The sequence below is a fragment of the Brachycentrus maculatus genome, unplaced genomic scaffold (genome assembly GCF_059751285.1).
Source record: "Brachycentrus maculatus isolate JH-2025_06_01 unplaced genomic scaffold, ASM5975128v1 h1tg000101l, whole genome shotgun sequence".
NCBI lineage: Eukaryota > Metazoa > Arthropoda > Insecta > Trichoptera > Brachycentridae > Brachycentrus > Brachycentrus maculatus.
Window position 1 is genome coordinate 168034 of NW_028280855.1, and position 15710 is coordinate 183743.

Here is a 15710-nt window from a genome sequence, read left to right on the forward strand (position 1 = left end):
CTTTTGAAGCTGTCATCTTTTGACATTTGACAAGTAAAAACTACGCGATTAATAAAAATGAAACGATACACGCTTCAAAAACGCATTGGAATTGTTAAAATTGACCACAGAAATGGTGAAAATTTTGCAGTCACAGTTCGCGAAACTAAAGCACTTTTTGGTCGTCGTGAAGCGCCTTCTAGGCCAGCAATAGTGAAACTTGTTAAAAAATTTGAGCCGTTGGGACAACTTGGTGATGCGAAGAATCGAAAACCTCAACGTGTCACTGTTTGGTGCGGTTTTTGGGCTGGCGGTGTGATCGGACCTTACTTATTCGAAAATGAGGCTGGTGCAACTGTAACGGTGAATGGATTGCGCTATCGAGCTATGATTAATGATTTTTTATGGCCGGAATTGGAAGATATTGATGTGGACGACGTTTATTTTCAACAAGACGACGCTACGTGCCACACAAGAAACGAAACAATCGCAATTTTGCAACAAAAATTTCCTGCCCGTGTTATTTCTCGAAGAGGTGATCACGTCTGGTGAACTCCCGTCTGACAAAGACCCATTTACCGATATTATCAAAGTTACAGTCATCTTTATAAAAGTTTTCACTGACAGTCAATATGTTCTCTGATACAGGGTTACCGTCTAAAATGACTTTATATTTTCGAAAATTACATTCAAAATGTACTCCACCGACAAGACACACAAGGTGGCTTGGTGGGTCTCTGCATTTTTTTTGAAAATATGCTTAAAATTGTTATTTAAATAAATATATACAATTTATGTTAGTAAAAAAACATAAATCAATAAATAATACACAAAAAAAAGCAAAACAAAAAATATACAAAAATTTATATTTGAAGCACTTACTTTGTGATTTTCCATTTTATAATGAAAATGTAACTTTGTTTTAAATTTTATTTTTGTTGGAAAAATCTCGGCCTGCTGGGTCATATGAATACGGCTGTCCAAACTCAAAACACAGTAAAGGACATTTTCTTGTAGTACGTTTTTTTTGTGCATTTTTGGACTAAATAGATTCTACTTGATCCAAAAATCCAAAAAAACGTACTACAAAAATGTCCCTCACTGTGTTTTAAGCTTGGACAGCCGAATACCTTTCGGCATTGAAAGGGTTAACAGGATTTTTTTTTTTACATTGGACTCGAGTTTTTGTCCGTCAAATAGAGGTGCGTTATATCGAGGTTTTACTGTATTGCATGTTATTTTAGCGTAAGTAGGCACTGGCTTACGCGGCGCTGTGTTGTTTGTTTGTTTTTTTTACAAAACCAGACAAATGGGGAAACCGGTTTTGAAATTACCCCACTCTCCGCATTATCCGATGTCCGATTAACCGTTTCGCGAATTCGTTTGGCTGTCATAACATCGTTGTTGTTGTAGCTGTATTTCTCTTCTTTTTTTTTCGAAAGAGAATATTTGAATATAATTTATATGTGCCTCGTTGTGGTCCCGTGGTTAGTGTCGCGGACTCTTGAGTCAGAGTTTCTCGGTTCGAACCCACTCTACCACAATTTGATACCTATTTCTAATAACGAGCCGTATGAAATTGAAATATTTGTGTAAATAATAAATATAAATATTTCTCTTTTAATATATATGTATATATATATATATATATATACATATATATATATATATATATATATATATATATATATATATATATATATATATATATATATATATATATATATATATATATATATATATATATATTATATATATATATATACACACATATATATATATATATATATATATATATGTATATATATATATATATATATATATATATATATATATATATATATATATATATATATATATATATAAATATATATATATATATATATATATATATATATATATATATATATATATATATATATATATATATACATATTTAATAATTAAAGGAAACACTTGTTTTCTTACCGCTTGAATTTAATTTATGAAGATTAGTTTCGGAAGCTAAGCTTCCATCTTCAGGTCTAAATGTAAACTAAAACAAAATAAATAATTAACTGTTCTATAAATAAAAGAGGGGTTATTTAGGGGGAGGGGGTTTATTAAAAAACAATTGTTTTCTTTACCACAAAGTAAATGCCGTAACAATAAATAAAAAATATGTATTTATCTATACTTTCTTAGAAAACATATTTTTAAACAAAAACGGTGTTTTAAGAAAACTAAAGAATTATGTAAAATTTTACCTGGCTTTGAAGAAAATTGATTTTCGACTTATCGAAAACTGGGCCTTAAGAGTGCTAAGATTATAATATATTTAAAAAATAAAAACATCTTCACATGACGATAAGTGCTATATCAGAATTGAAATCATTTTACATTATCATAATTATCCCTTCGTCCAAAACAAAACCTGTGATAATCAATTGAATTGAAATATCAAGCCACTTATTAAACTTTTTACTGTGCAATAGATCTTTTTAGGTAAAACCTGAATGTATTTTCTCCATTTGAAAAATATTTAGTATATTTAAAAATATAATTGAACAATACCTTTTCTTAAAAATGCAAAAACAACACTTTCTGCCCTGTAGCGGGTAAATATTATGTTTAAAATATGCCGCTTTTGCTGGGATATAGTACATTTTCTGGGCATTCCGGTAATATGCACAACTGAAAATGGATGATTTTTTATATATGACGTTGTTGAAAGAAGTGAGCGATATATATAAGCGTAGAGCAGTGGGCAGAGCAGCATATTAGCAATGGGGTCAGTGCAGACCCCATCGCTGATATATACATCAAAGGTGCTTCAGAATAAGGTGTTTTCATTATTTTTTTTATTTTTTAAATATCATCAAGGATGAAAAAGAATATGGAAGTCTGGGCGTTAACGGGGCTGACAACCATCAAAGCCTGGTTTAAGTGATCACTTTATATACGTGTAACATTCACTAATTCTACCCATTATTGACAACCACACTACTCAAATTCTTGGAAGTTCTATATATATATATATATATATAAACCAATTTTAAAACCTTGTTCTTGAATCACTAGAACTTCACTAGAGACATCTATTGGTGAGATGGTCGTCAGCCCCGTAAATGCCCAGACTTCCAGATTCTTCTTCATCCTTGATGAGATATCAAAAAATTATATGAAAATAACTCCTGTAACTGGGGAGATAATCCAGATTTTGTGAACAAGTATTTGGACACACTCAAAATGTTGTAAATAAGGTGTTTTCTTTATGCAATGTACTTTCAACGTTCTCTTAGCAACGTGGCCGGACCGTATAAATATTTAATCTTCTTCTTCTTTGCAGACCCTCCATGTCCCAGGGCACGGTGTTGATGCACAACAACCGGCTGCAAGAGAAGGACTTTACAGTAGCGACGCCTGAAGAGTTTGTGCGGAGATTCAAGGGGACGAGAGTCATCAACAAGGTAACAACATCCTGTAGGGAGTAAATATATGTCCATATGTGTGCCTAGAGGCCTACTAAGCACCAGCGCATATCGCTCACTCCTTTCAACAACGTCATGTATCAAAACTCGTCAATTTTCAGTTGTGCATGTTTTCAGAATGCCCAGAATATGTACTATATCCCAGCAAAAGCGGCATATTTTTAACTTAATATTTGCCCGCTACAGGGCAGAAAGCGTTGTTTTTGCATTTTGAAGAAAGTGTAATGTTTATTAATTTTTTTAATATACTAAATAATTTTCAAATGGAGAAAAAACATTCAGGTTTTACGTAAAAAGATCTGTTGCACAGTAAAAAGTTCAATAAGTGACTTGATATTTATTTTTAATACATTTTATTATATTTTAAACTTTAAAAGCGATCTCCTGAAAAATCAAGTTTTTTGATATATGATGTTGTTGAAAGGAGTGAGCTATATGGCAGCACATCTTTAGGATGTTTTTAATTACCTAAAGACCAAGTGACTCTAAAATCTAGCTACAGCTTATATAACACCGCTTATCATGACCCTACTCAGGCTTCAACTTTTTAAGTTTTTTAGCCTATGCCTACTCGTGAGTGGATTTACTCTTTATGTTTAAAGTTACTATAGTTTCATGTTATTTATGAGTAAAAATTCTCGGCGAAAACACTCGCTATACATCTTTAGCATAATACTTAGGTATGGTATGGAGAAACAATTATTTTAATCACCTTATTTTTAGATATTTATTATTTCCTGTTAGACCAGTCACTTTACTGACAATATTTTGATATTTTTACCATTTCCTGTTAAGGTTCTGATTGCCAACAACGGCATTGGAGCAGTAAAATGCATGCGGTCAATAAGGCGGTGGTCCTACGAGATGTTCAAGAACGAACGCGCCGTGAGATTCGTCGTCATGGTAAGCTATCTCATTCTTCATTCTTCAAACCCTTATCCGTACCTGATGGTGCATAGGGATCTTACTCCAAACTTAGTTGTGTTTATCGGTTCCACATGTATTTTATTATGTCCTATAATGACGAATTTCTCTGCTAAGAATCAGTTTGTATTAAAATATCGATATCTTTCCCTCGACTCTGAATGATTCTTCAACCCTCATTCGCACTCGATGGTGCATAGGGCACTGCGTCATATAATCGCAGTGTTATCTTAATCATCAACACACAAAAGAAAGGTGATCAGCCCTCCGCTACAGGCACCAGTCCAGGGTAATATTGAATAAATATTAGAGTGAAAAAGTCACTTATATTTATTTGACCCCCCCCCCGGGAATCGAACCCGGGACCTCCAGTGCTGTAGCCTAGTATACTGAGGGCCGGGCGGCAGACTGCCTGCCAGAGTATAATTAGGGGCAGGGTTTATGAACAAAACCACCTGACAACAATGTGTTAAGGCCAAGTATTCGTCAATTCGTAACTTTATTTTCTGGAAATCCAGGTAAAATTTTATTTAAATGATTTTTCTTCTATAAACATTATTAATGCATTGAAAAAATAAAATTTTCTTCAAAATAATAATATGGTTTTGAAAAGAAAAGAGTTATTGAGAAGTTAGGCGTTGAAAAAATATAAATATATGTTTTTTCCATACATATTCTTAAAATGATTAAAGAAAACACTTCGTTTTTTACCACTTGAGTTTTATTATAGACTACATGTTTCAGAAGTTAAACTTCCATCATTCAGGTCTGTATAATAACATCTACAATACAATAATAATAAAAATAAAAAAAACTAACTAACTAACCATCACGCCGCTTCCCCGCAGGGGTAGGCAGAGAGAATAGAGCGCCACACCATTCTGTCCTAGCAAACATTCTTCGCCTCTTCCACGTTCATGCATCTCCTCATACATACCCGCCGATTGTTACGACTCCTAACCTGACCACTTTCAAGTATACAATAATACAATAATACAATAATACTGTATAATAATAGATACATCTAATGTATCTAGTTATTATACAGACCTGAATGATGGAAGTTTAACTTCTGAAACATGTAGTCTATAATGAAACTCAAGTGGTAAAAAACGAAGTTTTTTCTTTAATCATTGTAACATGTCTTACCACAAAGTTAATGCCGAAACAATAAATAACATATTCTTAAAAACAATAAAATAACCATTTTACATTTTTAAGAAAAATGAAGCGTGAGCACAGGACCAGCCAAACGCATTCTGATTTGAACGCTTGAGATCTAAGTCTTGATATATATTTTGTACATATTTTTTCACTATAATTAAAATGTAACTTTGTTATAAAATCACTAAAAATATTAAATTAAATTTTATTTATTGTTTCGGCATTAACTTTGTGGTAAGACATGTTACAATGATCAAAGAAAACACTTCGTTTTTTACCACTTGAGTTTCGTTATAGACTACATGTTTCAGAAGTTAAACTTCCATCATTCAGAACATTTTTAGAACAATTTTATATTTTATATTTTAGTTATTATACAGACCTGAATGATGGAAGTTTAACTTCTGAAATATGTAGTCTATAATGAAACTCAAGTGGTAAAAAACAAAGTGTTTTCTTTAAATTATAACTTAATTATAATGTCTACCGGTTTCGAAGCTAACTGCTTCTTTATCAAGACTGATTAATACTTGTTATAATAATTAATTAAGTCTTGATAAAGAAGCGATTAGCTTCGAAATCGGTAGACATTATAATTAAGTTAAAATTGAATATTTATAGTGATTTTAAAACAAAGTTACATTTTAATTATATAATTGAAAATCACAAAGTTAGTGCTAATGTAAATTATATATTTTTATTATTTGTAGGTTACTCCGGAAGATCTGAAGGCAAACGCAGAATACATCAAGATGGCCGACCATTACGTCCCGGTACCCGGAGGATCCAACAACAACAATTATGCTAATGTGGAACTCATCCTGGATATTGCTATTAGAACCCAAGTACAGGTATGTCTTCATCCCACAGGATAAGCCTGTTTTTACTAATGGGAATTGCATACATTATTTATCGCTTATTATGTACAAGGTTTATAGATCATTCAGTAGATTTTTGTTTCTTTTAACTAAATAAATATGTTTTTATTTAAATCTGTGTTGGGAACAAGAGGGATAATCCAGTGTGGGCCAAACAGGAACTTGACAGCATTTGCTCATTGCTGGGAGGAAACCACGTTGCACTCCTCAGGAGAAGGCGGACTGTTGACTGTCGTCAGCAGACCTTCCGTTCCACTAGAAGAGGGTTGGGCATTTTGTGTCCTAGCTTGGTTTATGGCACCAATGTCCTTCAGTATTTTTATCACATAGAAAACACATATCGCTCACTCCTTTCAAGAACGTCACAAATAAAAAAACTTGATTTTTCAGGAGAACGTTTTCATAGTTAAAAAATATAGTACAATGTATAAAAAATAAATACCAATCCACTTATTGAACTTTTTACTGTGCAACAGATCTTTATATGTAAAACCTGAAGAGTTTTTCGTCGTTTGAAAAATATTTTGCATATTTAAAAAATTAATTAATCAATACCCTTTCTTCAAAATGCAAAAACAATACTTTTTCCCCTGTAGCGGGTAAATATTAAGTTAAAAGTATGCCTCTTTTCCTGGGATATAGTACATTTTCTGGGCTTTCCGAAAACATGCATAACTGAAAATAGTGAAGAAAAAAAACAACGTCATATATAAAAAATTGTCAATTTTCAGTTGTCCATGTTTTCGGAATGCCCAGAAAATGTACTACATATATCCCAGCAAAAGTGGCATATTTTTAACTTAACATTTACCCGCTAAAAGGTATTGTTTAATAATTTTTTAAATATACTAAATATTTTTCAAATGGAAAAAAAACATTCAGGTTTTACCTAAAAAGGTCTGTTGCACAGTAAAAAGTTCAATAAGTTGCTTTATATTTATTTTTAATACATTTTATTATATTCTAAAACTTTAAAAATGATATATAATAAAACCCTTATCAGCACCCCAACGGTGCGTAGGGCACTATGTCATATAAACGCAGTGTTATCTTGATCGTTAACACATGAAGGAAAGGTGAAAGCCCTCCGCTTCAGATACTAGTCCAGGGTAATATTGAATAAATATTACAGTGAAAAAATCACTTGTATTTATTTTACCCCCCCTGGGAATCGAACCCGGGACCTCCAGAACGGTAGCCGAGCGTGTTGACCATTACACTACGGAGGTGGACAAAAAAAATGATTGAAAATGATCTTCTGAAAAATCAAGTTTTTTGATACATGACGTTGTTGAAAGGAGTGAGCGATATGTGTTCACTGAGAGTATGCAGGATTTGTGCATTTTTTGACAGGTCTTAATCTCTTTACTCTCTCTTTTTCTATGCAATGCTTTGAAAATAAAGATAGTAATTTATCAACCCGTAAGCTGCGGATCGCATCTATTGTCGTTTTTTTATAGAAGTACCGTTGACTGCGGATCGCATGCATAGTCGTTTTTCAACTTTACGTACTTATATCAACACCTATGGATAATTTTTTGCACTTAAATTTGGTTCGAGGCATGGATGAATTAGTTCTCTTTGATTTATTGTCATAAAATATCAAAATTGTTTTAATTTAGTGTCAACTTTATCGTGAATACTTCCGGTCGGCTCGCGCTCCGCAGATACGACAGCCGCGTCTTCTATACAGCCGCCATACTTTAGGCCGCGAGTCTGTAAATGTTAATATTTTTGTATTATTTTTTGACATCTCATCAAAGATGAAGAAGAATATGGAAGTCTGGGCATTTACGGGGCTGACAACACATTCACCAATTCTACCCATTATTGACAACCACACTACTCAAATTCTTGGAAGTTCTATATATATGAACCAATTTAGAAACCTTGTTCTTGAATCACTAGAACTTCACTAGAGACATCTATTGGTGAGACGTAAAGAAGCTTTTTTATTAAGCAGAAACTCTTTTTTATTAAGAACAAGGTTTCTAAATTGGTTCATATATATAGAACTTCCGAGAATTTGAGTAGTGTGGTTGTCAATAATGGGTAGAATTGGTGAATGTTACACGTGTGTAAAGTGATCACTTAAACCAGCCTATGACGGTCGTCAGCCCCGTAAATGCCCAGACTTCCATATTCTTCTTCATCTTTGATGAGATGTCAAAAAATAATATGAAAATAACTCCTGTAATTGGAGATAATCCAGATTTTATGAACAAGTATATATAAGGACACACTCAAAATGTTGTTAATATTTTTGTGTAAATACACCATAAAAACATAATAAGTAAAGTGCATTGTATGGGAAGGATGAAAGCAGAGTGAATGCTGTTGAAATACGCTCCCTCAGACGAATGTGTGGAAAATCATTGTATTACAGAATTAAAAACGACGATATAAGAAAGGAATGTAAGGCTGAACGAGGAATAATTGAAAAGATTAGAAAGAGCTCTTTGCGGTGGTATGGACATGTGGAGCGAATGGATAGCGAGAGAATGACCAAGAAAATATATGTGGCGAATGTGAGAGGGAAAACAGAACGTGGATGACCGAAAAAGACTTGGCACGATCAGATCAATCAGAACCTAAAATCTGGCGGTGTCAAAAGTCTGCGTAATCGGAGGGCATGTATGACTAGATGTATGGATGTGAAGGAGGCTAGGAGTGTATGTCAGGACAGAAGAGTGTGGCGTTCCATCCTCTCTGCCTACCCCTGCATATCTCCCTTAGTTCCCTACAGATTCCAATAAGAATGCTACCGATAGTCTTGTGATTTTTCATATTAATTTATTAGCCAATTGTCCGCCTCCGTAGTGTAATGGTCAGCACGCTCGGCTACCGTTCTGAAGGTCCCGGGTTCGATTCCCAGGGGGTGGGGTTAAATAAATATAGTGATTTTTTCACGCTAATATTTATTCAATATTACCCTGGACTGGTACCTGAAGCGGAGGGCTGATCACCTTTCCTTAATGTGTAAAACGATCATGATAACACTGCGTTTATAAGACACAGTGCCCTATGCACCATTGGGGTGCGGATAAGGGTTTTATTATTATTATTATTTTATTAAGTGCAAATAGATACAAACAATACAAAATAACGTATGTACAAAAAACTTCAATGGCACACGAGGTGGCTTGGTGGGTCTCTGCAAAAAAATATGTTAATTAAGTTTATAAATTTTTAAATGGAGGTTACAGTATATTTATATGTATGTATACTTAACAAATAATATGTTTAAACAAAAAATTAAGTGAAGTAACTAACTAACCATCACGCCGGTTTTTCCGCAGGGGTAGGCAGAGAGAATAGAGCGCCACACCACTCTGTCCTTGCAAACATTCTTCGCCTCTTCCACGTTCATGCATCTCCTCATACATACCCGCCGATTGTTGTGACTCCTAACCTGACCACTTTCAAGTATTTGGCATACCTGATCGTGCCATGTTTTTCTCGGTTTTCCTCTGCTTCTTTTCCCGCTAACATTCGCCTCATAAATTAAGTGAATAGTGAAATAAGGAAGGAATGCAAAGCTGAGATAAGCATTATCGATAAAATTAAGAAAGGTGTGTTGAGATGGTTTGGACATGTAGAACGAATGAGTGAAGAAAGAACGGTAAAACAAATTTATTAAGTGAAGTGAAGTACTTAATTTGTGTTTTTAATAATAAAATACAATTTAGTGGACTCTGTTTTTGATTTTAACATTTTATATACAAATAAAAATGAAGTTCTACAAATTATATGCCAAGTCTATCTATAAATTTATTTCTTCTGATATATAACTCTTATTCAGACTCTCATGTGCTAGGCATTCTCTCAGCCTGTGATACTCCTTCTGATACCCATTCTGCCATAGCACATGATACTCCTTCTCTAATGTGCAAAGGCAAAGAGCCGCAAGTTGATAGTTAACTTAAAATGATGCTTTTTGCCAAAACATGTATCACATTAATACAATTTTGCGGCTATTTAGATAGTGAATATCTCGGTAAAGGAAAGAGATAGAGCAAAATCTGTGATTGTATATGATAGAGGCCAGGTATAAGAATGCTTTGAGCTGCATTATGCCAAACAGCCGCAATTTGAGTTACAGCTAGTTGCCTTTACACATTAGTTCCATAGCACATGATGTTCTTTCTGCCATGGACCCATTCTGCCATAGCACATGATACTCCTTCTGCCATGGACCCTTAATATTTTGCCATACTATGCTACCATACTAACTTCCGTACTATTCTGCCATATCACATAATACTCCATCTGCCATGGACCCATTCTGCCATAGCACATTATACTCCTTCCGCCATGGACCCCTACTATTCTACTATACTATGCTGCCATACTACCTGCCCTACTATTCTGCCATAGCACATAATACTCCATCTGCCATGGACCCATTCTGCCATAGCACATGATACTCCTTCTGCCATGGACCAATTCTGCCGTAACTCATTCTCTCTCCTGTTCCAGGCCGTGTGGGCGGGCTGGGGGCACGCCTCGGAGAACCCCAAGCTGCCGGAGCTGCTGCACCGCAGCGGGGTGGCCTTCATCGGGCCCCCGGAGAAGGCCATGTGGGCGCTGGGGGACAAGATCGCATCCTCCATCGTGGCGCAGACGGCCGACATCCCCACGCTGCCGTGGAGCGGGAGCGGTGAGATACGACGCAATACTAACATCTGTCCCGACCATTGTGACTTATATGTTTAGCCCTTTGGTTACTTTGTGAATGTGGTCAGTTAAACCGGGTTATAACGGTCGTCAGCCCCGTAAATGCCCAGACTTCCAATGATTAAAGAAAACACTTGTTTTATACCACTTGAGTTTTATTAACCTTTTAACCGCATTAACTTTGTTCCTGAGAGACGCCCGTGCGCGGCGGTATTTCGCCGTTTTTTAAATGATTACTTTTATCATGTATTTAGTTAAGACACAATTTATTTTCCTAAACAAAAACGTTCAATGGGATTCATTGTGCCTTTTTGGTACTCTATAATACACGTGTGTCACATTATTCTCCAAATATATCGTAATATAAACAAATTAGATCGTAACATAAATAAATCAAAGCACGCATCGTGTGTCACTCTTACCCACTGGCGATGCGTAGCGTCGAGAGTGAGACAGATATAGGGCATGATTATGGCGCGGACTAATTACCGACCGCAAGAAAAATCAGGGATCTGTTCTTTTATTTATCCTTGTGATGTTACAAATTATTAGTCAGATATTTCAACAGATGTCATAAGGCCAAGGATTGACGTATTATTTTATCCAAAGTTCCACACCATGAAAAAATCCCTCCAAGTTGAACTGAGGTTCAAAACTTGGAGCAATGTAAAAACACAAACGGTTATGTCAGCCGCGTATGGGGCATGTTTTGTTAAAACACATACGGTTATGCGAGCTGCGTGGATCCGGTTAAAGACTACATGTTTCAGAAGTTAAACTACCATCATTCAGGTCTGTATAATAACTAACCTTACCACAAAGTTAATGCCGAAACAATGAATAAAATCCCAGACTTCCATATTCTTATTCATCTTTGGTGAAATGTCAAAAAATAATAAGTTTTTTTTCCAAAAAATGTACTCTTATTTTGACACTTCAACATAGATAAGGAAGAATATAGTATTTGCAGGATTAACGACCCGTTATAAGCTGGTTGAAGTGATCACTTTATATACAATTATGAGATTCGGACAAAATAAAAGTCAAATTATAACCTACATAAATACATGTTTCTAGAGCTCAAGGCGCAGTACAGCAATAAGAAGATCAAGATCTCTTCGGAGCTGTTTGCCCGAGGGTGCATACATTCCCCGGAACAAGGTCTACAGGCCGCCCAGAAAATAGGTAACCAACAAAGATATTTAAAGGATACATGTTCATTTAGGGGTACACGGGCACATGATTGGTTCCTGAAAATGTTGCGAAAGTTGACTGTTCCAAAGTAGAGGGATGTAAAAAAAATATATTAAAAAAAAACACCAATAATTGTACTTAAAAATTTATAACTAACTAACTAACTAACCATCACGCCGCTTCCCCGCAGTGGTAGGCAGAGAGAATAGAGCGCCACACCACTCTGTCCTTGCAAACATTCTTCGCCTCTTCCACGTTCATGCATCTCCTCATACATACCCGCCGATTGTTACGACTCCTAACCTGACCACTTTCAAGTATTTGGCATACCTGATCGTGCCATGTTTTTCTCGGTCTTCCTCTGCTTCTTTTCCCGCTAACATTCGCCTTATAAATTTGTATTTATTAATAATATATATAATAAGTACATATTGAATAAAAAATATATTTTCTTAATAATTTGTCAAGAGTTGGTTAGTTACTGTTCTGGAGGTCCCGGGTTTGATTCCCAGGGGGGGGTTAAATAAATATAGTGATTTTTTCACGCTAATATTTATTCAATATTACCCTGGACTGGTACCTGAAGTGGAGGACTGATGTGTTATTTCCTTCATGTGTTAACGATCAAGATAACAATGCGTTTAAAAGATGCAGTGCCCTATGCAACATTGGGGACCGGATTCAATTCAATTCAATTCAATTTACTTATTTCAATTAATATATACTTTACAAATTATAATTTTTTTAAATTGTATACATTAAAATAAAATATATGCAAGAACTATTGCTAAAGGTTTAGAAGAATCCCGCTTCGGAAAACTCCTTCAGACACATGGAACAGATCAATATCCAATGAGATATTGTTCAACATAGCGGTAGCTCTTCCTACAGGCATAACCATCGGCAGGTTGGTCCTGTGTATAGGAATGGGAAACAATCTATGCCGACGCTGTCTTAGGTAACTATCGGGAACATACAGACCAATGCTCCGGATAATTTCAGGATTATCGATCATCCCGCGCAACAATGGATAAAAATGCGTAATCAAATACACATTCCTTCTAGTCTCTAAACTATTGTAGCCAAGCATACCCTGGAGAAACTGGGTCGGGTAGAGCCAAGGATAATAGCAGATAAGGGTTTGAAGATTGAAGAAAATATTTATAGTGATTTTAAAACAAAGTTTATAACATAACATTAACATTTTAATTATAAAGTTTTTTGTGTTTGTTTTTGTAAAAGATTATTATAACATTCTCGTGGGATGATGGCTTGGTTTAAGGGTTCCCCGTGATGATCAAGGCTTCAGAGGGCGGCGGAGGAAAGGGAATCAGAAAAGTGGACAATCCTGACGACTTCCCAAATCTGTTTAGACAGGTAATTTTTTTTTTCCAGTGAAAGAATTTTAATTCTGTTATTCCATCGTATGCCTCCCAAAATATATCCAATGTTCTCTTATCCTCTACATCCCCTCATCCCCCACATTTCCTCTCATTCCCCACACATTCTCTCATTCCCCTCATGCCCTATCCTTTCATTCTCACTTCTCTCATTCTCCACATGTCCTCTCATCCACCACATTTCTTCACACCTCCCACATTTACTCTCATTCCCCACATGTTCTCTCATCCACCACATGTGCTCTCAACCCTTACTTTTCTCTCATTCCACGTGTCCACTCATCCACCACATTTCTTCACACTTCCCACATTTCCATGCATTCTCCGCATTTCCTCTCATCTACCACATGCGCTCTCAACCCTCACATTGTCTCTCATACCACGTGTCCACTCATCCACCACATTTCTTCACACCTCCTACATTTCCTTGCATTCTCCACATTTCCTCTCATCCACCACATGTGCATCAACCCTCACATTGTCTCTCATCCCACGTGTCCACTCATCCACCACATTTCTGCACACCTCCCACATTTCCTTGCATTCTCCACATTTCCTCACACGTTCTCTCATCCCCCACGTGTCTTTTCGTGCACAGCTATAATCTACAAGATTTAAAATGTGATTCAAGGTGCAAGCCGAAGTGCCCGGATCTCCCATCTTTGTGATGAAGCTGGCCAAGTGTGCGCGGCACTTGGAGGTGCAGCTCTTGGCCGATCAGTATGGTGAGTATTTGCCATTTGTGTATTAATTGTTATATCAAACAGATTTTTTGAGCCTACTAAGTTGTATTTTATTTCATTAATTTATTCGGCAGTCACTTTGTGGTGAAATCTATCCATTTTTAATTAATGTTTTACTTAGTGAATACCACTATTTATTAAAATCTACTGTGACACGTGTTTCGTTGCATTCCGCATCATTACGGTGTTAGGGCATGTATGACTAGATGTATGGATGTGTAGGAGGCGAGGAGTGTATGTCAGGACAGAAAAGAGTGTGGCATTCCATCCTCTGCCTACCTCCGCGTCCATCCTAACAGCATAATTTTCAAACACCGTATGATGCGGAATGCATCGAAACACGTGTCACAGTGGATTTTAAGAAATAGTAATATTTACCAAGTAAAACATTGATTAAAAATTGTATTTTATTGTTGTAAATCACATAAAGATTAATGTTGTTACAATTGTTTCGCCTAGTTATGGCATTTTCAAACTACATAATGTGAAGATTAAATGGACTAAGGGTAATTTTGTAGCTATAGAACTCTAGGTACTTAAGTTCTAGTTTTTTTCTCTGTTGTGAACTGGTTTGCATCACCTATATCTTGTCCATGCGGCATGCGGCCCACGGGCTGTGGGTTGGCCACCCTTTAATTAGACTAAGATAAGTTCCAGTACCACGATTTGAATGGGATTTAAATTGAATGCTGGCATAATATGGTCCTCAAGGAAAGTTGATTAGCCTTTTAAACGCGTTAACTTTGTTCCTAAGGGACGCTCGTGCGCGGCTGTATTTCGCCGTTTTTTAAATGATTACTTTTATCATGTATTTAGTTATGAAACGATTTATTTTCCTAAACAAAAACGTTCGATGGGATTCATTGTGCCTTTTTGGTTCTCTATAATACACTCGTGTCACATTATTCTTGAAATATATCGTAATATAAACAAATTAGATCGTAACATAAATAAATCAAAGCACGCATCGTGTGTCACTCTTACCCACTGGCGATGCGTAGCGTCGAGAGTGAGACAGATATAGGGCATGATTATGGCGCAGACTAATTACCGACCGCAAGAAAAATCAGGGATCTGTTCTTTTATTTATCCTTGTGATGTTACAAATTATTAGTCAGATATTTCAACAGATGTCATAAGGCCGAGGATTGACGTATTATTTTATCCAAAGTTCCACACCATGAAAAAATCCTTCCAAGTTGAACTGAGGTTCGAAACTTGGAGCAAAGTGAAAACACAAACGCTTATGTCAGCCGCGTATGGGGCATGTCTTGTTAAAAC

The 15710-nt window shown here is 35.7% G+C and overlaps 1 protein-coding gene across 9 annotated transcripts in view; it reads left to right on the plus strand.

The window, feature by feature from the left end:
* Positions 1 to 15710, plus strand: part of ACC (acetyl-CoA carboxylase) — a 108298-nt gene that overhangs the window by 46011 nt on the left and 46577 nt on the right. For all 9 annotated transcript variants that reach the window (XM_088258644.1, XM_088258645.1, XM_088258648.1 and 6 more), the window contains 7 exons: positions 3308 to 3428; positions 4245 to 4352; positions 6248 to 6388; positions 10895 to 11075; positions 12170 to 12277; positions 13569 to 13663; positions 14318 to 14411. In XM_088258644.1, coding sequence (XP_088114770.1) covers positions 3308 to 3428; positions 4245 to 4352; positions 6248 to 6388; positions 10895 to 11075; positions 12170 to 12277; positions 13569 to 13663; positions 14318 to 14411 — 848 coding nt within the window. The remainder of the gene's footprint in view (positions 1 to 3307; positions 3429 to 4244; positions 4353 to 6247; positions 6389 to 10894; positions 11076 to 12169; positions 12278 to 13568; positions 13664 to 14317; positions 14412 to 15710) is intronic.